General features: G+C 45.1%; 1 protein-coding gene across 1 annotated transcript in view; it reads left to right on the top strand.

Moving 5' to 3' along the window:
* Positions 1 to 20772, top strand: part of ncapg2 (non-SMC condensin II complex, subunit G2) — a 45366-nt gene extending 24594 nt beyond the window's left edge. The window contains exons 15-27 of the mRNA XM_063207092.1: positions 5973 to 6146; positions 6781 to 6854; positions 7185 to 7338; positions 7666 to 7845; positions 8286 to 8402; positions 8913 to 9047; positions 10751 to 10850; positions 12243 to 12448; positions 14643 to 14786; positions 15982 to 16088; positions 18759 to 18859; positions 20071 to 20185; positions 20473 to 20772. Coding sequence (XP_063063162.1) covers positions 5973 to 6146; positions 6781 to 6854; positions 7185 to 7338; positions 7666 to 7845; positions 8286 to 8402; positions 8913 to 9047; positions 10751 to 10850; positions 12243 to 12448; positions 14643 to 14786; positions 15982 to 16088; positions 18759 to 18859; positions 20071 to 20185; positions 20473 to 20524 — 1659 coding nt within the window. The 3' untranslated portion in view covers positions 20525 to 20772. The remainder of the gene's footprint in view (positions 1 to 5972; positions 6147 to 6780; positions 6855 to 7184; positions 7339 to 7665; positions 7846 to 8285; positions 8403 to 8912; positions 9048 to 10750; positions 10851 to 12242; positions 12449 to 14642; positions 14787 to 15981; positions 16089 to 18758; positions 18860 to 20070; positions 20186 to 20472) is intronic.
* The last annotated feature ends 6379 nt before the right edge of the window (positions 20773 to 27151 follow it).

Below are 27151 nucleotides of genomic sequence, written 5' to 3'. Positions count from 1 at the left end.
TGTAGCTACCCCGCACGTGCGGCTAATCTGCTAACACTGGTGTTAACTGAAGTAATCACTTGTTATGACGAGTTCTTCGAGTAACACTACTCTCCTCTCTCTTTTATTCTGAAAGATGCTTCAGGCATTTCCCCCGCCATAGGGAAGAGTGAAAACAAAGAGTGAAGAGCCCGTTGCCTCCCGTGCCGGCGTCACGCAGCCCACCATGGCGGGCGGAGAATCCCAGGTCTGCATGGAACCCTACCATGCACATGCAACGGTTGCAGGCCGCCATACCTGCACCACTGCGTGGACAATACCAGAGGGAATTCGGGAGCGGAGGCTGAATGTGGTGATCGTCACTAACAGCCCCCATGCACAAGTCAGACTCTGTGGATACCATGCCACCCGAGGACGACCCCAGCTTAGGCTACCCCCTCTCACAGGGAGCAGGAGGATACCCAAGCATAAAGCACAATATCAGGGACATCACGTCGCTGCCCCCTCGACCCCAACAGGGTGGGCGACCTATCCTGCAGTAATCAAGGCCCCCCAGTGACCATGCTGACTCGGCGGCCCTCTGCTCAGGATGCAGGAGACAAGGAAAGGGACCAGCAACACTGCCCCCCAACCCCCCTCCCTCCTCAAGTCCAACCTGGCCACCCCTCCCAGCAGTCCTGGCCTGTCTGAGAGATGGCCCCCTGTCACTGGAAGCCTCACAAGTATTCCAAATGTGCCCTAACCGATGGGCTGTGTCGACTATGTCCAACATCGCTCTCCCCTGCAAGAGAGACTGATAGGTGGGCGAGCCGGTCCGATTGCTCTCTGAGATGCTGTCACCAGGCCCAGGCGGACACGGCAAAACAGACACTCAGGCATCATCTACACGCTGTACGAACCCACCAAGGGCCCGGCGCTGTGCTGGTGAAGATGAGGGAGACGAGGTCTCGGCAGGCAGAAGGATGATGCTCTCTGGGCGAGCCTGACACACAAGCCGCCCCCAGGCCCCAACCTCCCAGACAGGTCAACACTGCCAAGGTAGTCATCCTATGGAGAGAGAGGCCATAGCCTGCACCCTAAGGGCTAGAACGGTCAGAAGCTCAAGGTGCTTCAACCCAGAACAGAGGTCCAAACTGTCCAAACGGCCTACAGGACCCAGTGGCGGACCTGACAGCCCAGACTCACTTGTTCCCACGTCCTCGCCCACAGCGGAGAGGAAGATGGAGAAAAGGTTATGTCTTACAGGTGTTCAAAATCTGAAACTGCAGACAAAGTGTCACCAAGCACAAATCACACCCAATCTCAGTGTCCAGTAAATATACATTATTCGCACCTAGGCCGTGGGCCAAAGGCGAATCTGTTGATACAAAATAAACGCCAATGCTACACAGAGGGTAATTTCACCAAACTGTTCAGTATACCAAGGTGTTCAGTATACAAAGATCTTTATCTTCCTAGCAAGGGCCAGGAACGATTTGGTCAACACATAAGATGCACATAATGCATGAGAGCGGTCTCATCTCACTAAGGTGTTAAGTAGGCTAAGGTCATTCGCACCAAGGCAGGGCCAAGGGCGAATTTTATTAACACAATATACACACATTGTGTCTCACCAGACTAAAGTGTTAAGTAAAAAAAAAAAAAAGGTCATTCGCATCTAGGTAGGGGCCTAGTGTGAATTGTCTTAACACATAACAATGTTAACATGTTATAAACATGCACACTTTGCATCTCACCAGACTAAAGTGTTCAGTAAACAAGGGTCATTCGCATCTGGGCAAGAGCCAAGGGCGAAATTGTTACTACATAACTTACACAAGTAATGCAAAGCAGTAGCCTCTGTCTCACCAGACTAAACTGCTCAGTAAACAATTATCATTTGCATCCAGGCAGGGGCCAAGGGTGAAATTGTTAACATTATGCACACAGGGGATACTATCACAGTAGTCTCAGCAGTGTTAAGGGAACAAATATCCCTCGCACCCAGGCGAGGGGCAGATTTGGTAACACAAAAGTGGCTCCCCTTGCAGCCTAGGGGTAGCCTCAACAGACCAGTGTGCTTTAAAATAAATAAAGAATGCCATCCCCATCCAGGCCTTGGGCCAAGGACGGAGTTGTTATTGAGAAGTCACACACGAGGTGTACAAGTACAATGTACTGACACCAGAAATCTCTCTCAAAAATAAATACGGTACATAAATAAAATTAAAAAAAAGGGGTGCACCACTGTCATAACACCACCAGGGCGCACCATTTCCCCTTTATTGGCAGAGCCGTATATATATACGGCTCTGTTTATTGGCAGCGGAGACATAGCAGAGATCTCTCCGGTGACGCTACTAGTGTGCGTCACGTCACGGCTGCGTGGGTAACGTGACTAACGTCATATAAGAGCGACGGGTCATGCTCATCCATGACGTACAGTACACAAACGCAACACTACTTTATTCCACTAAGTGGATAAAGAACTTCTGTTGATCACAAAACCACCTAGGTTCAGTGGAACACTAATTTAAGGTCAGTAGACTGAGTTCTCGAGTTACGAACGAAGAGATCCCTTCTTTTCTACTCTAAGGAGCCGTCAATGGGCTCTGTTCAACACACTGCGCGATCTCAGCTGGAAAGCGCATTTTACAGACCGTCTTATAAAAACAGGTATGCCACAATCGCATACATCTGACAACAAGGTGCTTTGTCAATCATATCATCGTCTCGATTTTGGGGTTGTCACAAGAGTTACAGCAGATGATCTTATCACAAGGCTGTAGCCTGTCTGAAATCAGAATGTGTATTATGAGTTTCGCCGCCACGGCAAAACATACAGCATCTCGCTGCCTCAACCGGCGATTGAGGACGGCGTTAGCCCCTCTGACAGGCTTGGGATCAGAATACTGTAATTAAGACAATTTCCCCTATTGCTCCCTCTCGAAGGAGTCAGCATTAGATTCCAGGACGGCGCTAAAGCATCGAGTGAATTTGGGTTCAACAAGTCACCGTTAGTAGTAGTCAGACAAGGTCTAGACTACAGTTGGTGTAACGGCATCCGCTATTACGGTAGCGAGAGGTGTCTCTATATGATGAAGGGCTTTTACAGTAAAGCTTACAGTAAAGCTTACTGGCCACGTTGTCCATGCAGTGGTTTCACCATCGCACGTCCAGGGCGACCATATAGCCTACATTAAGTGTTCTGGACCCTGAAACATTTCCAAAACGATGTAGGTGGTTGAGGAAACTATTGCTGGGTCACAGTTTCTGTTAAGTCTGCAGAACAGGGCCAAGGGGAACATCCTCTCTACTCTCAAACATCGGCTTGTGTGGGGCAGGGGTTGGTGCAGGTTTTTGCTATCTCTACACCTTGTAAGGAAACACACAGTGCCCTCTATTCCTCCTTGGCATAAAAGATGCACTAGATTGCTATGGGCAAAACACCCTGCTCTATGCATTCACACCAATAAGCATAATAACCCCCACACTGGTCAGAGTCAGGCAACAGAGCCTGCTACTGATTTTGTTGGCCCAATTATGTCACCCTATGGGGTCACGATTGTGTAAGGTTGTTCGGAGGGCCCTCAGGGGCCCCACCTCTGTACTAGGGGCGACAGCAGCATACACACTTCATACTTGGTCATAAATGGCGTGTGTTCAAGGTATGGGGCACACGGAGACACTTCTCCCTAACGCCCTGTTGTTCAGCTTCTTAGCTTCCTACGGGATCTTATACACAGGGTTAAAGTCTTTCCCAATAGGAAAGTTTACCTTGCTGCATTTTCAGCCAGCCACTTAAGTTTTGAGTACAAGCCAGCAGGGTAGTACTCCTTGGAGATTTAGTTCTGGTTAAGTTGAGCTACACGCTCACCCCTCCAAATCACTGGTTTGAAGTTTAGCTTGTCAAGACTGTTCTAATACAGCATTAACCACCATGAAATGAGTGAGTGAACTAAAAGCCTTCCTTGTGAGGCCCTCTTGGTTTACAATCTGACTCTGATTTGAAGAAGGTGCGTCTTCTCCCCATTACAGATTTGTGCCCAGAGCAGGACTTTCTTTAGATGTCGGAGAAAGGACCTGGATGCCCCGCACCCTGCCCCCTCACTCAGAGGAGGGTCAGGAGCTCAACTATGTGTGTCCTGTTAAAGCTCTGTGACTATACAGAATTTAGCAGAGTTCAACTTTTTGTGGCGGCCACACACCATAAAGGACTACCACTGCCACGTCAGGGGTTGTCTCATTGGATTGTGAAAGCTACAGCGGTTGCCTATCAGAATAATGTCTCGCCGGCCCCTTAGGGACCTAAGAGCTTATGCATTAACAGGAATGGCCAATTCCAGGGCACTGTCCACGGGTTGCCAATGGTAGGCCTGTGCAATGTAGCGAACAGGGCCCCAGGGTACACGTTCGCCCGCTTTCATGAGCTAGAGGTATCTGGCCGACACTTATCTCACGCTGTACTAGGTTCTGACTCCCCAGCAGCGATCTATACATTCTGACCGATGCTACTGTAATGAGGGCTTTACATAGCGTGCATTCCGGGAGTGGGCTATATCTCCCATAGTGAAACACCGAGCGAAGTTAGAAAAAGAACGTTAGGTTATGGCTATAACCCTCGGTTCTTTGATAACAGAGTGAGGTGTTTCACCTATTTTTCCCTCCTTGCACTAGTTGTTAGGTGGGGAAGAAACCGTTAAGAATGCTGGACTCAGCGTGTCGACGGGGGTAGACACCCCAAGCGGGCGGAGCCCGACTGCGTCGACTGTCTGTCTTTGACAGACGTAATGTCATTGGAGCTTCCATAGATGGTCACGCCCAAGCGTATCCCATAGTGAAACACCTCACTCTGTTATCAAAGAACCGAGGGTTATAGCCATAACCTAACGTTTATAGGAAAGTTTTCTGTTGCTATTTTCGCTGATGGTTGGTGTTGAGTTAGGCTAATGTCCCAGTGTGATGGCTTTGCAAATATAATAGCCTACTTTTTGAATCTTTTCATTTATGTTTTTGGACGGTCCCGGCATTGTCCCAGAAATGATAACTTTGTGTCCCCACAACATTTTTTATGGTCCCCGGGACGTCGGGACACCGTTAATTTCGAGCCCTGCGTTCAAGCCCCACTCTGCCTGACCCCATTGATGTGTCCTTGTGCAAAATACTTAACCCCAAGTTGCTCCTGGTGGCAGGGTGGTACCCTGCGTGGCAGCCACTGCCACGTGTGTGAATGTGAGTGTGAATGGGTGACTGTGAGGCATAAATCTAAAGCGCTTTGAGTGCTTGAAGGAGTGGAAAAGCGCGATATGGATGCAGTCCATTTGCCTTCATAAACATCTGTATAATAGCGTGTTTTGTGCAGATGTTTTGCCCTGATTGCTTTTGGCTCTCAACCTCCTCATTGCTATTGCAGTGTCATTGGCTGTTGCCCTCTAGTGCCTTCATGTCTGTGTGTCTGCTTGTCTCCGTCTCTGTATGTGTCTCATCATTAGGGGTGGGTATTGGCAAAGGGTTCACGATACAATTGCATCGTGGCATGTGTATCGTGATGCACATTGAATCATGATGCATTGCGATTCATGTAATATAGCAAGGTATTGCGATACAGCTTATTTCTCAGTTGCTGTGTAGCATTCATAAGTAAATGTATTTTATTCAAGCATTTTAGCATCTTGGAGAGAGCTTCAATTACAAAAGAAATATTACCTACTCTCTACTGAACAAAATGAATATATCATGAAAATAAGTATCACGATGCATTGTCATGACGTTTTTTTTTTGCACACGTATTTATCATGCATTTTTCTCCTTGTGTGTGTGCGTTTGCGCGTGTGTGTGTGTGTGTGTGTGTGTGTGTGTGTGTGTGTGTGTGTGTGTGTGTGTGTGTGTGTGTGTGTGTGTGTGTGTGTGTGTGTGTGTGTGTGTGTGTGTGTGTGTGTGTGTGTGTGTGTGTGTGTGTGTGTGTGTGTGTGTGTGTGTGTGTGTGTGTGTGTGTGTGTGTGTGTGTGTGTCAGGAGGAGGGTGACATGCTGTCTGCGAGTGACCGGGCCACCATGGCTCGGCTGCTGGAGCTGGTGGTGATCCTGTGGAGGAGCATCAGGAAGTCCCTGGACGGCAACAAGGACATCCGCGACTACCTCACCAGCAAGTTCGCCTCCGCACTGCCCGAGTACATGCGCTTCTTCCAGGTGAGGGAAACAACACACACACACGCATAAACACAGCCTAACCTTAACATAATGTAGAGGAACTATGTACATGTATCCCTTTATGTATCTGTTCATTCACCACAACACGCACACACGCACACGCACAGACCCTTACCCTAATGTAATATAGAGGTACTACATGTATCCCTTTCTATATCTGTTCACACACACACACACACACACACACACACACACACACACACACACACACACACACACACACACACACACACACACACACACACACACACACACACACAGACCCTTACCATAATATAATATAGAGCTACTACATGTATCCCTTTCTATATCTGTTCACTCACCACAACACACACAATCTCAACACGAAATCCCTTAACAATTCACTCATGATTTTTAATTCAATTATTTCATTATTTCCTTCATATCAATTTATTGAATTACCTCTCTGTGCTTGTGAGGTTGGCTATTTCATGAACTTAAGGAAATTAATCGCTTAGTCCTCATTGAGGAATGTGTGCACATCTTTCGTACACTTGCTATAGCTCAAAAAAATCTCATTGTAGGCCCTTTGACTCAGTTAGCTAATCTGTTTGTATTCTTGTGTGGTCCTGTGCATGTGCGTGTGTTTTAGGATGACCATGACTGCACCATAGCTCTCATGCAGATGGCCTCGCTGCTTCCAGCTGCTGCTCTGCCCACCCTCAGGTCAGTACCTCATTAAAGCCCACTCTCTATTCTGCTTTGGTTCACAACATTTGCTTGCATATGTCACTGGAATCAAGCATGCACGTTTTTCACAATGTCTATTTTTCAGTAATCCCCAGCTAAGCTCTCTCTCGGTTGTAATAGATGAATGACTGTACAGTCATGACTGCTAGACTTGGACAAAGATGGCTAAGTGAACTGTCCTATAACTCCTCTGTCTCTCTGTCTCTCTGTCTCTCTCTCTCTCTCTCTCTCTCTCTCTCTCTCTCTCTCTCTCTCTCTCTCTCTCTCTCTCTCTCTCTCTCTCTCTCTCTCCCTCTCTCCCTCTAGTTGTGGGGTGTTGTCTCGGTTGAAGAAGCTGGAGGTGGGCTCCTCAGTGTCCCTCTACAGCCAGATCCTGGACTGCATGTGCAGCTGGGGGCGGGCCTCTCATGTCCTGGAGGTGGTCACCGATTGGCTCACAGAGGCCCTTGAAAAAGCAGCTGTACGTTATCCACCTCATCGTCCACGGTTATAACACCAAATGAACAACTGGTACAACTTGGAGAGCTTATGCTAGTTATTCAGGCAGATGAACTGAACATGTAAAGGCCAATTTTCTATTCTGACTGGGCCATGAGATGAAAAAAGCAGTTGATTGGTATTGACCAAAGCAGGTGCGTTTTAACTTTGAGACGATTTTTTTTCACTGAAGGGAGGGATTGATTCAAGATAGTTGTCTTACATTCGTACATTGTTAAACATTTGGACATTTAGCTCATTTCAAGGCTGACTTGGCTTGTCGTGTGTGTCTGTGTGTATATTCCCTCAGGACAAAGAGGACTCCACTGCAAGGCGTGTTCGTATCCAGGACAGCTCAGAGGCCAAGCCAGACCTGGGGCTAAATTTCTTGGACTACCTTCTCACCAATCCACCAACACGGGAAGCCACGCTCAATGTGGACCCAGACAAGCTCAAACAACTGCTCAAAGCACTGAGAGACTTCTCTAGGGTAAAGCTTTAGCATTTTATTTAGTATTGTCTCTCTGTCTCTGTCTCTCTCGCTCTCACTCTCTGCTCTCTCTCGCTCTCTGCTCTCTCTGCTCTCTCTCTGCTCTCACTGTGTCCTGAATCCTATTAAGTAAAACTGCAGGTAGTGATAAATGCATGCTGTAATTGAGCCATAATGGTGCATCATTATTTCTCACTGTGTGGATGTGTGTCCTGTTCATTATCCGATGTGTGCGTGTGTGTATGTGTGGGTGTATTATCATTTTTGTGTTGCCTGCTGTTAATTATTTTGTGGGTGTGTGTCCTGTTCATTAGGTGTTCTGCCGTGTGTGTGTAATCATTTTTTGTGTATTTGTCTACTGTTTATTACTTTGTGTGTGTGTGTATCTGTCTCTTGTGTATTATATTCATCATTTATTATTTGGTGTGTGTTTTGTGCAGACGGAGCTGTACTCGTGTGTGAATGCATTTGAGCCTCCAGCGCGGGCTAAAACCACAGAGACTGCCGTCAAAGCCTTCATGCTGCACAGCCGACTCCTCATTCACCTCCACAACAAGGTAAGGCCTTACGCCAGTGGTTCTCAAAGAGGTGTTTGCAAAAAAGTTTGTTAGTTTGTAATACATGAGAATGCTACAGCACCATTTACTACTGTATGGGAAACGGTTACACGGTAGGTCCCACCTTCGCATAGAAATGAATTTAAAATTATTCGACCATTTCAAACAATTACTGTTTACAACTTTAACTTGTGGTGGTGTGAGGGGACCCTTGCAAGAGTGAGTGGTCCCCAGCCCAGAATAGATGGAGAACCCCTGCCTTATGCTGCCAGGGTATCCCCTACCACTTAATGGTGAAGTTACACCTTGACAAGAAACACCTCTGATCTTGTGGTCCCCTGAAAAGACAACTTTTTTGTGAATGATATTTCCAAAGTTGCTTTGCAAAAATGTATAGGCTTCCTTTTATTTTCATAGCTGTGCTATTCATGATATCTATTTATTTGATATTTGATAATGACCAGAGAAAATGTCAATGAGTTAATAAATAGTCACCTATGTGTGTTTCAGCATGGGCAGGGCAGGGAGCTGCTGGAGGAGCTGGAGCAGAGTGCCATCTGGGTGAAGGAGAGCATCATGCCCTTCCTGGTCCCCTCAGACACCATCTCAACACAGCAGGCCAAGCTGGCACACAGACTGGTGGAGGTAACACTCGCTCACAGGGGGTTTGATTGTGTCTCTCTCTCTCTCTCTCTCTCTCTCTCTCTCTCTCTCTCTCTCTCTCTCTCTCTCTCTCTCTCTCTCTTCTCTCTCTCTCTCTCTCTCTCTCTCTCTCTCTCTGTGTCTGTCCTTATCTGTCTCTGTGTGTCTCTTTGAATCTCTCTCTCTTCTCTCTCTCTCTCTCTCTCTTTCTCTCTCTCTCTCTCTCTCTCTCTCGTGCACTTGTGGATAATTGCAGAGAACTATTATGTAGATATGGAGAATGTATTCTCAATCAGTTACAATTCTCATTTTGCCCTGGTGTCTCTCCTACTCTTTGCTCGCCCGGTTTACAGACTTGGATCTGCCCTTATCCATGAGAACAAAAGGCTTTGCTATACATGTAATTATTAGCGAGTTATAATAGCGTATGTTTGCTGTGCTCAGGAGGGAGTTGTTGCCACTGGAGGGATTCACCAACACAAACTCCCCGATTCGTTTTTGTTGTGATTAACAGAGATTTCTCTACTTAGCTCACCTCCTACAGTAAAAACCCCATTGCCCCCTGTGCCACCCCTCCCTATGCAGGGTGTGACATTCATAAGTACAAATGAGCCTGCTTTACTTGGTGCTCATGGGGGCCATGAAGTGTGTGTGTGTGCGTGTGCGTGTGCGTGTGTGTGTGTGTGTGTGTGTGTGTGTCACCATTCATCTTTGCCAGCCTGGCGCTGTGCCCCCTCTGCTGTGAGGTGGGGGTAAATGTGAGTCTTGTGTTCAGCTCCACGCTGTGCAGTGCTACTAACAAATCACCCCCCTCCTCTGCTCTCGCTCTCTATCTCTCCATCTCTATCTCTATCCCTCCACCCACCAGGGCACATGGTTCAATTATACAGCAAATGTTGTTAATGATTGATTATACAATATTTTATTTCCCTCCATCTCCTTGTCTATATTTATTCTAGTGCTTTGTCTATCTCTCTGTCTCTCTCTGTTTCATAATGTAGCCTGTCTACACTTTATTCACACACACACACACACACACACACACACACACACACACACACACACACACACACACACACACACACACACACACACACACCTTTCCTCATATCTACCCTTTCTGTCCTTTTTGGATAATTCAATAAAAAATATATATGTTTTTGAACAGGTAGCGAGTAGAGACAAGCTGGGACCTCCATGTCCTCCTTTTGAGTTCTGACCGACCAGTGTTCCTGCAGTATTAATGGCTGTACAAAATGTGCTTCCTCTTCTGTACTTTTTCTTTATAGTTTTTTTTTTCTTTTTTGTGCGACGTTTTCAGTCTCTGTCAAAACACTTTAAATTGCCTAGCTAGCTGTGTGTAATGCATTAAACATCACCTTACCTGCTGGCTTTTTTTGTTTCTTGTTGTTGTGACAGAATTGCATTACTCGGCAGAGTGTAGCCTTGGCGTTAGTATAGTGAAGTGCATGTCTGTGCATCTGGAAATCTTTCCTTGTTTCTGTGTCTTGTGCGGAGAAACAAGGTCATTTTTTTGTAAATGAATCATTTCTCCAACAAACAGGACTGTGTGGGATGCGTCCAATGTTTTTGTAATATGTCCATTGTTTCTTTTATGAGCATTGTTTATAGTAGCGCTCTATCAGATGTGTTTCAAATTAAGTAACATCCACTTCCGTACTTCTGTCTTGGCATTTTCTCTACAGACCTGTGTTACTATGCTGAGAGATGTCATCACCGTCGGAGCAGGTGACATGGAGTTTAAAGGCCAAGCCCTGAGAGTGTGTGCCGTGGTGCTGTGCTCTGGTAAGCACATGTTTGGTACACAACACGGTACATAGTACATACATAGTATGTGTAGCGTAAGGTACAGTATGAGCCCTTGTTCACTTCACATCAACTGGTCCTTAAGGTATAGTGGGATAAGGGAAGTTGCTGATACAAGGGGATTTGGTACTTAGGAGCGTAGTGGTTTGAAGAGCTTTTGTTTTGTAAGCATTTTACACCTTTTATGTAGGAGTGAGTGACATTGTGCCATTCATCCAAATGCCACCGCAAATGCCACCGTCTTTAATTACCTGTCACTGTGTACTCGTACTGTCACTAGGCAACAAGGGAGTGACTGGGCAGGGGTTGTTCTGAAACACGTTCCATATTTGTGTTCCCTCCATCCAAAACACTAACACTGAATACATTAACTTTGATAAGTGTTCACTTCACAACACCTGACAAAATATGTGCACAAGCACATTTTTTATTTATTTATTTCAAAAGAAAGGAGTTTACCACAGACTTGTTTTGACTTTTGCTTGTTTATTCACAGTGAACAATGCATTCGCCTCGTGCGTCATGAGGTTTGCTCAGGCATTATTTAGTTGAGTTTGTTTGTTTTTCTTTATTTTTTTCTGCTTCATATAAATATACTGTATAAATCATTCATTGACATGGACATCAACACTCCATCTGATGAAACGTATGGTGTGCCCATGCATACATAGTTTTGCCTAATATCCATTTCCAGTTTATTTCATGCCATTGTCAGAGTGAGATTTCTGGTCTTTTTTATGCTTATTTAGTTCCACAGAGATCAGGAGTGCATTTTATTTCTTAGAGTGTAACCTTTGTTAGTGAAGAGATCTCAAGTGTCTGAATTTCCCCTCTTTCTTTGCCGCATACAGACAGACAAGGTCATTATTGAAATGAGTCCTCTTTCTAGCATGTGTGGTTGGCATCTAATGTTTTTATTTATTTTTTTATCAACATTGTTTTTTGTAGAGCCCATTCAAAAGTATTTCAAATGCAGTAACCCCTCCACACTTTTGGACAGTAGAGTTAGAATACACACCCCTTGAAACTTAGGAACTGTGAAGTTACATTTTTATTCTTTCCCACTTAAAAGACCGTTGAAAATCATTTTTTTGAATTTAAAAAAAATTTAATATGTTACCGGTACTTGCCTTGCTTCTCAGGCATTGGTTGCTTACTGACTGACCCTTCATGGCTTTAGCTGTTGTCATTACTTAACATTATATTTGACTGCGTATTAAATTTACTAAATGGTGACATTTTCTGCCACTAGTGTCCAATTTCATGTAATTTACTGGCCTACTAAAGTAAACTACATTCATCAGAAAACAATTGTATCCAAAGTGATTTATAAATAAAAGAGGACATGCCGTCTACACACCCATTCCACAGAGAAAGGTTACCTGTGCATGGCCGCCTTGCTGTCCCTGCTCTCCAGCCTGGCCAAGGACTGCATGTCCCAGAATGCACCGGGACAGGAAGAGGAGCGGAGAGAGAAGGAAGTGAGGTCGCTGGTGGATGCGGTGGCCAACATCTTCCACAAGAGCCTGCAGGTGGTCTCGCTGAAGCTGCGCCAGGAGCCGGAGGAGGGCAAGGAGGTGAGACACCCAACCAGACGAGACTGTATGTGTGTGTGTGTGTGTGTGTGTGTGTGTGTCTGTGTGTGTGTACGTGTGTGTGTGTGTGTGTACGTGTGTGTGTGTGTACGTGTGTGTGTGTGTACGTGTGTGTGTGTGTACGTGTGTGTGTGTGTGTGTGTGTGTGTGTGTGTGTGTGTGTGTGTGTGTGTGTGTGTGTACGTGTGTGTACGTGTGTGTGTGTACATGTACTGTGCGCATCCTCAGCAACCAGTGGGGAAGAATCCTCAAGAGAGAGAAGAAAAACATTCCCCCTCAGCATGGAATGGAGCAGAATTGGCCTGATTAGAGTGCAATTGGATTGTGTGGTAGTCCAATCCCAGAAGACAAGTTTCAGACTAAATGAAAGACCAGTGGCATCGATGGATGTTTTGATCCACTGTATGCAGGGGGAAAGGGGGCATGTCACATACACACAAGGGTAGTTCAATCTCAAGTATATTCATGTAGAGAAAAGGGAAGGGAGAAAAGCGATTTCAGTCAGTGCACCTTGTAAAGTCTACATTGTAGTATTATTCAAAAAAGGTTGATTTAACTTTGTAATACTGATGCACTTCAGTGTCTTGTTCTTTTCTTTATTTGACATAATAGTCATCAGCCATGGAAAGCATCTTTTGCAGAGCATACGACTGGCAGGGTTCCCACACGTCCTGGAAAACCTGGAAATTTAGAGATGTGTTTTCAAGTCCTTGAAAGTCCTGGAAATTCACCAAATGTCCTGGAAAAAAATATTTGTCCTGGATTTTTTTTCCTTCAACTTTTTCCCGATTTTGTTTGTGGTATAATTTTTACTCTTCTCCGAGTCTAGACATGACGATTCAATTTATATCCACCTATTGAATACATTATTGTACACACACACACACACAGTTTGGTCAGGTTGCCATCTTTGATTGCACTTATACACAGTCATATTCTTTGACTCAGTGTTGCCAAAAGTCGCTAGAAGTCGCTAGTTGGCTTGCTGAAAAGTCGCTAGCTGATATCATGGCGTTATATATCTCTCGAAAACCTGCTTACGGTCATAATAGGCCTACAAAATAGGCAGTGCTAGCACTTCCTTACAAAAAATTGTACTGCTATCTTTTTTGGAGATCAGAGCTTTCAGTCTCACTAGCCACTTTGAAAGCTAGTTTGATCTTTGGTGTGACAAATCACAGTAGTCGCATCAATTGTTTGTATGCAAGAATATTCCAGAGAAAAAGAAACTGGCAACAAAAATTGGTCAAGAGAGGAGATCCAGTTGTCAGTGTTTAATGTAATCCCTCCTATCACTAGTCTCCTTTGTACTAACTGCAGAAGAAGAAAGTGACTCCCCTTGCGGCCATGCCATACTATGCTCTTATGACGTCTTTGGACGTACCCTCTTCCCTAACACACTGTACTCATTCATTACAACTCATTTCAACTAGGGATGCACGATGTATCGGCCAGATGTATCGGTATCGGCCGATATTTGACATTTCTCAACACATCGGACATCGGTCCGATGGGTAAAACTGGGCTGATGTTAACGCCAATGTTTTTTTAATATGTTACGGTTCTAATAGATTGGACTTGACGGTGACTTTCATTGTTTGTCTTCTAGTTTTTATCACAGGGAGTTAAAAAGTGTTTTTGGAAATAAGAGGACATTCAAAAATTCTGTTTGTTTGCATCATTGTCATCTCTTTAAAAAAAGAAAGAAAAGAAAAACATCGGTATCGGTTAATATCGGTTATCGGCCAAAACCGCAATATCAATATCGGATGTCGGTATCGGCCGAAATTTTTGACATCGTGCATCCCTAATTTCAACCTTAAAGTCACATTGTCTCTAAAATGCATTGTGTGTCGCTGTGTATGTCCAAATTGTGGGTCCGATGGATGAAATATCCGTCCTGAATTATCCAAAAATAGTCCTGGAAATGTCCTGGAAATATCCTGGAAAATGATTTTTGAAAAAGAGTGGGAACCCTGGACTGCAGTTTAGCATAGTCTGGTACATTAGCCACACGTTGCCAACCAAGTGCTTAGCCTTATAGTAACCATACTCTAGTGGTTTGCTGCTGCTATACAATCAGTGAGTGTCGTGTGCTCATGTAGTGCTGTTCAGCTATTACTCGAAGTTGTGACTTGACCTGGTGTCTGTGTGTGTGTTTGTCTGTGTGTTTCAGGTGTGTGCCTCCATCAGATTGGCCCTGATGGACTTCCTGGGTGTGATGCAGCAGCTGGCTAGCGTGCGGTCGGAGGCCCTCAATGACGTCTTCTCCTCGCTATTCGCCGGCGTCCTGGTGGAGATAAGCCACGCCCTCTTTAAGGTGAGTAGGACGAATACACGCACTTACAACCACAGTACACCACACACAAACACACACATCTCTATCACCAACACGTTCACTTCTCTCTCTCTCTCTCTCTATCTCTATCTTTCGCTCTCTCTCTCTCTCTCTCTCTCTCTCTCTCTCTCTCTCTCTCTCTCTCTCTCTCTCTCGCGCTCTCTCTCTCCCTCTCTCTCCCTCTCTCCCCCTTTCTCTCTCTCCCTCTCTCTCTCTCTCTCTCTCTCTCTCTCTCTCTCTCTCTCTCTCTCTGTCTCTCTCTCCCAGTCCTTTCTCCCTTGGCTATTTGTAGTTCATGTGAGTGGGCCACAGTGCCATTTAATTTGAGATTAAGCTGGTTATTGTTTATTATTATATGGTTGTGACGTCATCTGTCGAATGCTCCATTCATTTCAACGGGGCTCCCCAACGTTCGGACGTCTGTTATTTTTCGATAACGGACGGGTTGGTCTATAACAGACCGCTGTCAATGGCAACAAGACTTTTCACTGCTAAAGCGACTTTTCAACAAGACTCTAATCAGCTGCTGTGATGGACAGCACCCCTTGTCCTGGCTACCGCTGTCAATGGCAACAAGACGTTCACTGCTAAAGCCACTGGCTTGTATAGGCTACAAGTCAGTGGCTAAAGCGAATGTTTCATATCACTCCGCAGAGGGTCCGGTCTTTTGTCACTCTAATCAGCTGCTGTGATAGACAACACGTGTTGTCCTGGCTACCTAGCTGTTGCCTAGCGGTGTTCAACAACGGCACTGTTTTGTTTTGCGCAGCAACAATCTTAACATTAAATAGGCCTAAAGAAATGTCCCCGCCATGTGTGAATCATTTAAGTATATCCATATAATAAGCGGGTTAACTTTCGGCGAGTCGGTCGCTTTGTGGAATAGCAGCACTTCAGAGAGAACAAGACCCCTCCGCTCCGCGTCGGGGTCTAAAGATTCTCTCTGTCGTGCTGCTATTCCACGGTAGCGACCTTCTCGCCGAACGTTAACCCTTACGTAAAGCCCTGTGAATTGAGTCGGCTCCCTGAGACCCTGTGTGCGCTCACCTTTTTTCTTTCTCTCACACACACACACACACACACACACACACACACACACACACACACACACACACACACACCATACTTGCATCCAAACACAACATACTTGCATCCAAACACAACATCACCCCTTCAGGTGTCTCACGTGGAGCAGCTGTCCACTCCGGAGAGCTCCAGTGATCTGCCTCCCCTGTCCAGCTACATCATGGACGTGCTGCTCAAATGCCCCCCAGCCGTTACCCGGTGAGACTCTACCTCTACCCTCTCTTCTCTCTCCTCTCGACCTCCACCCTCTCTTCTCTCTCCTCTCGACCTCCACCCTCTCTTCTTTCTCCTCTCTCCACTCTACTTCCCCCCCTATTCTTTCTCCACTCTCCTCTCTACCTCCACCCCCTCTTCTTTCTTCTCTCTCCTCTTATCTATACCTCCGCCCCCTCTTCTTTCTCCTCTCTACCTCCTCCATCTCTTCTTTCTCCTCCCTACCTCCGCTCTCCTCTTCTTTATCCTCTACCTCCGCCCCCTTTTCTTTCTCCTCTCTCCTCTCTACCTCCGCCCTCCTCTTCTTTCTCCTCTCTCCTCTCTACCTCCGCCCCCCCTTTTCTTTCTGCTCTCTCATCTCTTCCTCCACCCCCTCTTCTCTCTCTCCTCTCTACTTCTTCATTCTCCTCTCTCCTCTCTACCTCCGCCCTCCTCTTCTTTCTCCTTTCTCCTCTCTTTCACTACGTGTTCATCCCTCTGTTTGGCTCAAATGACCCCTAGCTGTCACCTGGTCAGATTCTACCTCTTTCTCACTTTTCCTTTCTCTTCTCTTCATCTCTCTCTTCTGTTTCTCCTCCACCTTTCACTACGTGTTTATTCATCCTGCCGTTTGGCTCAAATGCCCCCAAGCCATCACCTGTGCGCAGACTCTTCTCTACCTCTGTCTCCCTCTTCTTTCCCCCTCTCTTTCATTGTAGTTATTCATTCGTTTCACTGTATTTATTCATTCCCACCATTTGGCTCAAATGCCCCCCAGCCATCACCTGTTGAGATTATTCTCCTCCCCCGTCTCGCTATTCTTTTCTCCTCTTTTCCACTGTTTATTCCTCTTGCCATTTTGCTCAAATGCCCCCCACTTGTTGAGACCCTACCTCCTCTTTTGCTGTGCTGTCTTTTTTCCCCTCAACTGTCCTTCCACCAAAGATTCTCTTAGTTCTAACTTTAACATAATAGACCGTCTCTGCTTCCACTATTCATCCTGTTGTTTGGATCAAATGACCCCCAAGCCATTCCCCATCAAGACTCTCTGTCTCTATCTGCCTCTCCATCCTTCTGTTGTGCTCTCTCCTTTTCCTGGTCTGTTTTTCTGCTAAGAGGTGTAAATCGCAGCTTCCATGAGTAGAATGATTCAGAATGCCTCACGATAAGATACGATTCTATTTTATTTTTTAAAAATTCCACTTCTATCATGTTGTACAATTAACAGCTAAGGCATTGGGCTGGGGCCAGCGATTCGATTATTTCTGGTACTTAAGAATGCCCCACGATATGATGCGATTTGATTCGATCGACGGCTGTAGGATCGATTCATCTATACATATTGATTATTATTTACGCTGTACTGTATTATTTTTTCTACAGTATTCATCTCCCTACCCCCCTCCAAGCACCCCCTCCCCCACCCCACCCCTACTGTATTCATCCCCACCCCCAGCTGTGACGCTGTGACATTCTACTTCACCTCCGTCTCCCTCCTCTTCTGCTCTGTTCTTTTTCCGCTCCTTTTCTTTTCCGCTCCTTTTCTTTTCCACTTCCACATGATCCCTTCATCTTCATGTCTCCACACTCCAGTTGCTGTGCTCTCCTCCTGTGCTCTCTTTGTTCCTGTTCACCTCTCCACCTTCTCCCCGTCTCATCCTCGGATTCGTTTTCTTCCTGTTTTCTATCCCATCTCTCGTTCCATCTTGCTCCTTTGTGTCTTCCAGCAGTAGTTCTTTGAGATCCTACCTGCCTCTCCACGGCATGCTCTGGCAAGTGTCTTTTAATGCATCCATCCATCCACCACCGCTCTCTGCTGCAATGTGCCCTCCTCTGTTCTTTTTTGCCCTCTTCTTCAACTGTTTCCATTCATCCCTCCATCTTGCTCATTTGTTTCCTTGGCTCTTTTTTTCTGCTTGTTCTCACTTCTTTTATTTTTTCTCCCCTACTCGCAGTTCCTTCCTCCCTTCCCCCGTTTTCTCCTCTAGTCTCTTCTCGTCATCAGCTTTTTCGCACCTCTCTCCTCCCCCATCCTTCCTTCTTTCTTTGCTGCTTTATGTCTCGTCAGCTAATTAGTGCTGCTATAATAACCTGCAATGTATGGCAGGACTTTTCCTGAACATTAGTACGGGCATCAAGGTTCCATTCTGTTACGTTCAAGGGGTTTGAAGCATTTTAAACGGTCAGATTTGCCAGCGACAAACGGATATCCTCCTGGATGCATTTGCCAATTAGAAATGCCCACTTGACATGATCTCCAATCGTTTCTTGATGGTCCTGTTTTTTTTTAGTTTTTTTTTTTCGCTCATGCAGTTGAAAAATGTTCCACCCTTGTTGAACAGTGTAGTGTTCATAGAATGCAAGGCCGTTGGATTTGACCACCTGATCCCTGTGTGACATCTCTGCCTGGCATTGGGAGCCAAGGCCAGAACAATACATGGCAGAAAAAAATACTTTCTTAACCTGATTTTGACCCTGACCCTGTACTGATTTTGTAATTAAGTCTGCTAAATATAATGATGTAGAGAAATGTACTGTATTGTGTACTTTAACCTCCCTCTCTCGCTCTCTCTCGTTCTCTCTCTCTCTCTCTCTCTCTCTCTCTCTCTCTCTCTCTCTCTCTCTCTCTCTCTCTCTCTCTCTCTCTCTCTCTCTCTCTCTCTCTCTGTCTGACAGGTCTCTCTTCACTGTGGTTCAGCAATCCCTGGACACAAACCAGATAGACAACCTGCACGCACTGGCTGCTGTAACTCACATACTGCTCGTCGTCAGGCAGAGTGAGTGTTGTCTTTTTGAGCTTGCTTTTATACCTCGTTCCGTTTTTTAAATGTACCCACATACACTGCTTAACTATGTACAGTATCACCAGAGATTCTTTAAGTATATAGAGATATGCCAATGTAATAGGTTGCTATGGGCACCTATGACCAGGTTCCGGTCTGCCTAAAGGGGCGTGTCATAATGCTCCTAGCATTGAATAGAACAGTCCTTACGTCTGCCTAGGTCTGCCTAAAGGGGTATCTAAGGGAAGTCAGCTGAACTGGGTTACACTTTATTTTAATGGTTCACTATTACAGAGGATCTACCACATTAGGTACAGTGTAATAACCAGTGTAACAATATACCAGTGTAACTCCATGTGCCAATTTTGTTCTTACATCTAGAGTTGGAGTTAGGGTTGGTACATGGTATTACAGGGTTGGTACATAGTATTACACTGGTATTACACTGGTATTACATGGTATTAAATATTGTTACACTGGTTATTACACTGTACCTTATGTGGTAGATCCACTGTAATAGGGAATCATTCAAATAAAGTGTTATCCTAAACTGTTTTGATCCATATTACATGACATTTAGCATTCAGTAATACTTAAGAGAATATAGTTAGGAATATGAAACATACAATGTATGGAGATAAATACAGACTATGCACGCATAGCAAGTTAAACATAACACACAGTAACAAAACATTACATGGAAAGTATCTTATCTTGCTGGGCCAGACCAGTTTTGAGTGTTTCACTGGATGATAAAAGTGCTGTTTTTGAATTGGTCCAAATTGAATGAAATAAACAAACAAATAACAAGGTACGACATCCATTAGCATGCATTCAGATCATTAATTTGGGTAATTATCCACAAAATTGGTTAATAACATAATGTACTGTAATGTTAATACGTTCAAGCACAGATCTGCTAAATGAATGTAGCCTACTAATTGTATGTTTTATCTCTTTGATTGTAGTAAGATAAGTAAGATATGAATAATGTCAAATGTCTTATAAGTCGTTGTTCTCTCTACCCCCTCTCTCCCTCTCTTCCCCTCTCTCCCTCGTGCTCTCATCCCTCTCTTCCTCTCCCTCTCTATCCCCCCCTCTCTCCTCTCTCCTCTCTCTCTCTCTCTCTCTCTCTCTCTCTCTCTCTCTCTCTCTCTCTCTCTCTCTCTCTCTCTCTCTCTCTCTCTCTCTCTCTCCCGTTACAGCGGGCCAGTTCAAGGCAGACGTGAAGAACATGACTGTGTCTGTCAAGAGGCTGATGGACACCTACGCCAGTGACTGTGTAGAAGCAGCCGAAGAGGGCGACAAGGAAATCACCAGGTAAAGAAATCTTAGTTGCATACACACACACACACACACACACACACACACACACACACACACACACACACACACACACACACACACACACACACACACACACACACACACACACACACACACACACACACACACACAAGCTTGCTACAATAGAAAAGGGGTGAGTTGTGGTTTCTGGATTGCTTTTAGTAGTGAATAATTGTCTTGTTCTTGTTTTGGCAATAGATCCCGTGTTGAATAGTTCTGTAAATAATGCATCCACAAACCTCTTGTTTTGTCTCTTGCAGGACGTTGTACACCGCCACAATTAAAACAGTGGATGAAATCCTCATGCCTTGAAGGGGAACCGCGGCACAAGAATCAAGTTTTCACAAATATTTACAGATTTTTTTTCTTTTCTTTTTCTCCTCCATGTTGTCCTGACCTGACTCTATTTATGCTGTGCTCTTACAATTTTATATGCTCGTCTTTTTCACAGACACTTGTGTTAAATGTCTTGTCTCCCCTGTGGCTTTTGTCATTAAAAAGAAACAATTATTGTATTAACTTTTTGTACATCAAAAAATAAATAATTGTCTATTAACAAATTGTTTAAACACTTTATTTGACCCACAGAGCCTGCCATGTGAGTGTCTGTTTTTGATTGTTTTTATACAATGTATAGGTATGTAATTTTACAGTGCACAGTCCCTTCCCAAGATGAAAGAAGAAATTATGGAGTGCTCTAAAATGTCTCCAAGTAGAAGGGGTTCATAAAGTAATTCCTTCAAGGCTCCATAAACGTAAAAATAGATACCACCCCTGAGCTTAAGTATTAGTCATTTAAAACACTTTGTTAATGTTTTTGTTAGATGGAACAGCAGGGGTGAAAGTGGATTTCATTTCTTACAGGTGCCATTTTGTGCAAGTCTTCCTAACAACCGCCCTTCCAATTCCAAATTCAGAAAGATTGCAAACAAAATAAACATGTGCGCTACAGATCTATATCACTGCATGACTATTTCGGGTAACTTTGAGCTATTCTCTTCATAGGACACTTGTCTCAAATGGCATGGTGTGGTTGTATGTTTTCTACTTTAATAGAATTTTCAAATATGGGATTTTGCCTAGCATTAACCCTATTCTCTTACTGGTACTGAACACCGGCTGTAAATGTTATACCACTTCTGCGTACCTGTGCGCACCTGCCTACTTTTACCACTGTGGAACAGTCACCATGGGTCTCTTTAATGTCTGCAGTGTGGGAGTTCAAATCTAACTGCCACAGCTGTTCTCAACTATTCAGACACAACAGTGCTGAAGTTATGAAGCAACAGCGGATGTTTTGTTGAGAAGTGTGTGAAAGCATATGGTGACCTCTAGTCTCCTCCACAATCCTTTCACCAATCTCACTCAGGAAGTGTCTGTGACATACCTTTCTTTTCTTCCTTCACGTCAGTATGTCCTTTGGCAACTGAATGGTGATTTAAAAAATGGCACAAGCAGACGTTTGCCTTTGTTCTCTTGACGTCATTTCGTCTCTTGACTGCAATGACTCTGTCAGCCTCAGCCTTGTCAGGTTCATCTTATTTTATCAGATTAAAAAGGTTTTAGGCATCACTTTTTTATTTAGACCTCACTTCTTATCCACTAATTAATACATGCCTAACTGTATAATCAACTTGCAAGACACAATTTTTTGAATATGTATTCTCAAGTTATATTTTGCTAATTTTATAAGTGGCTTATAGAGGGAATAATTAGTCATATATTAGTACATAACATGTGAGGCCTAAAATAAAGGGTGCCCAGTTTTTAGATAGGGGGTGGGGGGAGCACTCCTAAGTTGTGCGATTGATGTACTTGTACTGAAGTTGTGGCACCTACAAAGTATTTTTTGTCAATTATGTGTGCCATGCTGAGGTACATGACTGTGAAATGCCTTGAATTAGGCTTATAATAAAGCCAGCACTTGGCCACTGGTGTGGTGACTGGTGTTGCCGATGAGGGAGATGGAGGGCATTTGTTGGCTGGCAGGCCAGTTTTGCCTCTGAACTACCTGTCAAGCTGAGCTATCCAGCCATTATAGCATACTACAGTGGCACTCCCAGGTGTGTCTTGTCACCAGGCTGGACAGGCAGCCACTTGAGCCCCATAACAGTTTTTTATACATTTTTGGATGGATTGTTATTATTTTTCAGACAGGACTGTGGGAGATGACAGGTAACGAGATGGGAGAGAGGGATGGGGAAGGATCAGAAAATGACCCGTGCCAGGAATCAAACCTGGGCCACATGCCTAGCAGTCCAGTGCTCGGCCGTTGAAGACATGGCTTGGCCGTGAATTTGCAGCTTACACTTCACTAGAGTAGTGGCAATTTTGTTTCAAGTGTTCATTCCTTTTGAATTTTTGCTTGGGGCCTCAGCTGACCCTCAAGTGGCCTTGGCCTAGGGTTTAGGGTTTGGGTGAAGTGGGCTGTGCTAGCAGCCTGTTGGTGACTCATCTACATGAAGCAGTCCATTAGGATACTGCATGGGGCGTGTGGTGATGGGCGCTCAAGCTGGGCTACCAAGCTATAATAACATGCTACAGTAGTCCTCCTAGGGCTTTGGGTTTGGGCTATGTCAACATCATCTTGGTGGCTCATCTTGGCGAAGTAGCCCATCTTCACATGACATCAGGCACGTGTTGAATAGAACCACTCATTTAGCCAGTGCCCTGGACAGGGAAGCCGACAAGGGGGGACAAAGGGGTCAGCTGTTCTGGGCCCAGGGAGAGGTCGGGTCCATACTTGGGTTGAAATTGCATTTAAGGTGGGCCCTTTCAAATGATTTTGTCCTGGGCCCGGCCAAAGCTGTCAGCTGCCCTGGCCCTGGATATGAAGCTACCAAGCCGTTACAAGTAACGTGTAGCACTTCTGGGGATCTACATTTTGGACTATATGGCGATAGCCCATCTGCATGCCCACAAAACATTCGTGAGGTGAATGGTGGTCATTTAGCTGGCCTTTCCTCCATCAGGGGCTGCTCCTCTAGGCTAGCCTATGTAGTCCAGTCACAGTTTGATGCCACCGTGATTGCCAAGAGCCACTAGCCCAGAGGAATACAAATACCACCGTTTCAGCAAGGGAATGCAACAGCAAAAACTAGCTGCTGCCTGCACAGGGGTTGAAATGCTCAATGGGTCGTGGTATGACAGAGTTTATGTTTGTGTGTGACAGAGAGGGGGAGAGAATTGCTGATAGTTTCCCTCGTTTATGGTTTATGTTTATTAACATCTAATCTGAATGCAGCTTGAGAAGGATATTGTACTATGATCGACAGGAAGGGGTCTGTTTGTCAGGGCAAGTTCAGGTGGCATACAGCTTCATAAGAGTCCTCAAGAGACTCATGAGGTTGGGTAGGCCTGCTGCTGTTATCGAAATGGCCTGTTAAGTTCAAATGAGACACAGTACTGTCAGGGCCGGTATGGGTGTCGTGAGGAGGGGGAAGATGTTACAGAGGTTCTAAGGGCCCGACAGCACTGAGAGGGCCCCTGGGGCCCCTGGAAGGATGCTGATAATGTAATTTGTCATTTTGGGGGCCCAAATTTCTTTCATGGGGCCCAATTTTTTTAGCGGCGCCTGTGAGGACCGGATTAATGCACAGGCTAGATACTAGGGGGGCCCATCTGCCAGGGCCCCCAGATTGGCCAAAAGTTTTTTTGTTTTTTTTTAAAGCACAATTGTGACAAGATGTGATATTGAAAAATGAATCTGTCATGTTGAGTGTAGTTTAAAGTCCTGGTAATACTCATTTCTACAGTTGACAGACATGCTATCCTTAATCCCTAGCTCGTAGGCTAATTATGATGCTGTGTGATTGTGTTGCAAAATTTGCCTTCTGTGGAGGGGGGCACTGCAACCTGTAGCCGAGGGCAGCTCGGGCCATCTTAATCCGGCCCTGGCTACCAGAGCCTCTTAACATACAGCAGCTCTCACCTCTAACCCATGGGTGGTTTTTGGTTCAGCTCCATGAGTAGGCCATATAAACAGGACAATGGCTCCCAAAATATCTTTGTTTTGTTTTGTAATGATCAATTATTTTTACTCTTTTTCACATATCACAGAGCCTTATTGCTAGTTTTCAGACCCGGTTCTGTAGTGGTTGCTACTGCACAAGCGAGCGAGTGAGTGTGGGTGGGTGGCTCAAATTGAAGCCACTCAACCTCATCATGAGGACCCATAGGGCTTCCAATGAAGGCCGACACGGCCGCTGGTATCTTCTTATTGTCGTGTGTGAGTTCAGACCAGAATCTATTCCCAGCACAAACTCCTGTGGTGAGAGATTGTAATGGGTTTAGAATGATAATGTGACTGTTGAAAAATCAAATCTGCCCCGCAGTCACCATCACAATGCTCCCTGGTGCTCTGATGGGAGCTAGGCAGCCAGGCGTGAAGACAGAAAATGGTGCAGTTCAAACGAGGACAGACTCAGACTCCTCTCCTCTTGGAAAGTTCTCTTGCAAACTCAAATTATTGCAGGTCGTTTGTCCAAACAAAGACAATATTGATGATCTACAAAGTAGGCCTACAGTAGTTTTCAATTGAAATTGTTTTCCCCACACAGCTTTGTTCACTTTATTTCAGTCCATCACTGTTCCAAACTTTTAAAAATTGATTTGCAGAGTCTAACTGTTAATGATATGACATTATTATTCTTAATAAAGAGAAGCTTGAACTGTTGATTAAAAAGGAGAATGTTTAAATGGATTCAGCATCAAGCATTTGTTCAATTATTTGAATGAACATGGGCAAGGGGATCATCATCGCACAGTTCATTTTGTTCCAGTCTATCACAATTTCAATCATTTTAATGTAGGCTATTCCCGCCGACCGTGTCTATCCATGATGGCGGTATTTGTTGACATTCTTCATCTGGGCCCCCAACAGGTAACAGCGTGGTTTTGTGCATTCTGTTCCTGCGCGTGTTAGTGTGTACGCGTGACGTCAGCAGCCAAGGAGGGGCAGTGCCTGAAGGTTGCTGTTCGCGGTGCTGAATCCCGTGGATGCGAGTTCTGAAGAGATAGCAGCATCTCTCTCTCTCTCTTCACCCAACCCTTGTCCACTCCTTGGTCTTTCCCCCTCAAGTATTGTGTTCTCCTGGCACCAGTTTTATTTGGGCTACATGTCGAGTTATTAATTTAAAAGCGTTGTAGTCGGCATGCCGTGTTAAGAGAAGGTGGGTCGCGGATCAATAAGCAGAATGGATTCGCAGTGTTCCATCCTTGCTGTCCTTTTAGCTTTCCACGCAATTGCTGCCATCGCTGCGGACAGGAAATTCGGTAAGTTCTGTCATGTTAAGTGTTGATATTGTAAGCACGTGCGATTTTCAAAGGTTTACCAACAGAAGACCACCTCTCAGTCACATGTTAGAGGAAATGCGCACATGTTGGTGTGTTTGTTGATGTGTGAAACTAAACGAATTCTTCATTCGTGTGGTAGACTATAGGCTATTTTGCTTGAGCGAAAACAGAAATATTCCACACGACAGTAGGGTATCTGATAATCAAGGAAATTGTCCAATTCCTGCGCGTGGGAAATGGTATGTCCACGGGGCGGTCGTCTTGGCTTTCCGCTAGTTGCAGCCTAGCCAATTTACTACGGGGCGCAAAAAAGTGTTTTTAATCTTTCTGTTCAAAAACACCTCTTCCGTGCTCGACACAAGGTTACGTTGTGTATTTGAACCCCATAGACTTCACGACGAATATGATATGTTTGCTTTGCAGCCAGTTTACGTTGAGAGTCGATTACATAATAGCTTTACAGATTGTTAAACAGTCTTGGCAAGCTTCGTCTTCAGAACGGCCAGGAGCAGTAACCCGTGAACATCCCTCTTTTGCGGGGATTGGAAACATCCTTCGCTTTCTTCTCCCTCCGTCTGCATTCAATCCAGTAACCTACACAATCTAATGTTGTGTGTATTTAGTTTTTTTAATAGGCTAATAGGCCTACATCTTTGAAAGTGATCATTCTGTCGGAGCCTTAGCTTTAAATACAACAGGCTGACAGATGTGCTGAGGACCATGCAGGTGTTTAGTAGGCCTACCATGTGTGAAAGTCTCTCTCTCTCTCTCTCTCTCTCTCTCTCTCTCTCTCTCTCTCTCTCTCTCTCTCTCTCTCTCTCTGTGACCCAGAACATTGCTCCACATTATCCGTACACATAGCCGCATTTAGCCAAAAGAAGAGTGTATTTTAGTGAACTAGTTGGAGATGGTTCAGTGAATTAATTAGGAATATAAATAATAGTTGCCCATTTAATAAATATGCTTTATTGCCTGAGCAACCACTCATAATATAGGCTACTAATAACAGCAAACTCAATAGCCTATGTGTAGGCCTATATTATTCACCTTGTGATCTTATGTGGTTTGTGAAAGGGAGGCTATGTGGTGACTGAAAGCCTATCCTTCCTTCCTTCCTTCTTTCCTTCCTTCCTTTTTGCCGCCTCAACTTCATGTATGACTGTATTAAGGGTTATGAAGATGGGATTTAGACAGCGCGGTAGGCCATCCCATCCACTGGTTTCATTGGGGCCCTGTGACATGATTGGACGGATATGAGTGTACTGCTGCATCCCTTGTCAGTCATGGGTAAGCGGTTAGGGTGTCAGACTTGTAACCCAAAGGTTGCCGGTTCGACTCCCGACCCGCCAGGCTGGTGGGGGGAGTAATTAGCCAGTGCTCTCCTCCACCCTCCTCCATGACTGAGGTACCCTGAGCATGGTACCGTCCCGCCGCACTGCTCCCTTGGGGAGCCATTGGGGGCTGCCCCCTTCCACGGGTGAAGCATAAATGCAATTTCGTTGTGTGCAGTGTGCAGTGAACACTTGTGTGCTGTGGAGTGCTGTGTCACAATGACAATGGGAGTTGGAGTTTCCCAGTTGGGCTTTCACGGCTTTCACTTCACTTTTGAATCCAATTATGAACAGGGTTCTTTCTGTATCAGTG

The sequence above is a fragment of the Engraulis encrasicolus genome, chromosome 9, assembly GCF_034702125.1.
Source record: "Engraulis encrasicolus isolate BLACKSEA-1 chromosome 9, IST_EnEncr_1.0, whole genome shotgun sequence".
NCBI classification, from domain to species: Eukaryota; Metazoa; Chordata; class Actinopteri; order Clupeiformes; family Engraulidae; genus Engraulis; species Engraulis encrasicolus.
The sequence above is the reverse complement of the archived record's forward strand: the minus strand, read 5'-3'. Positions and strand labels throughout refer to the sequence as shown.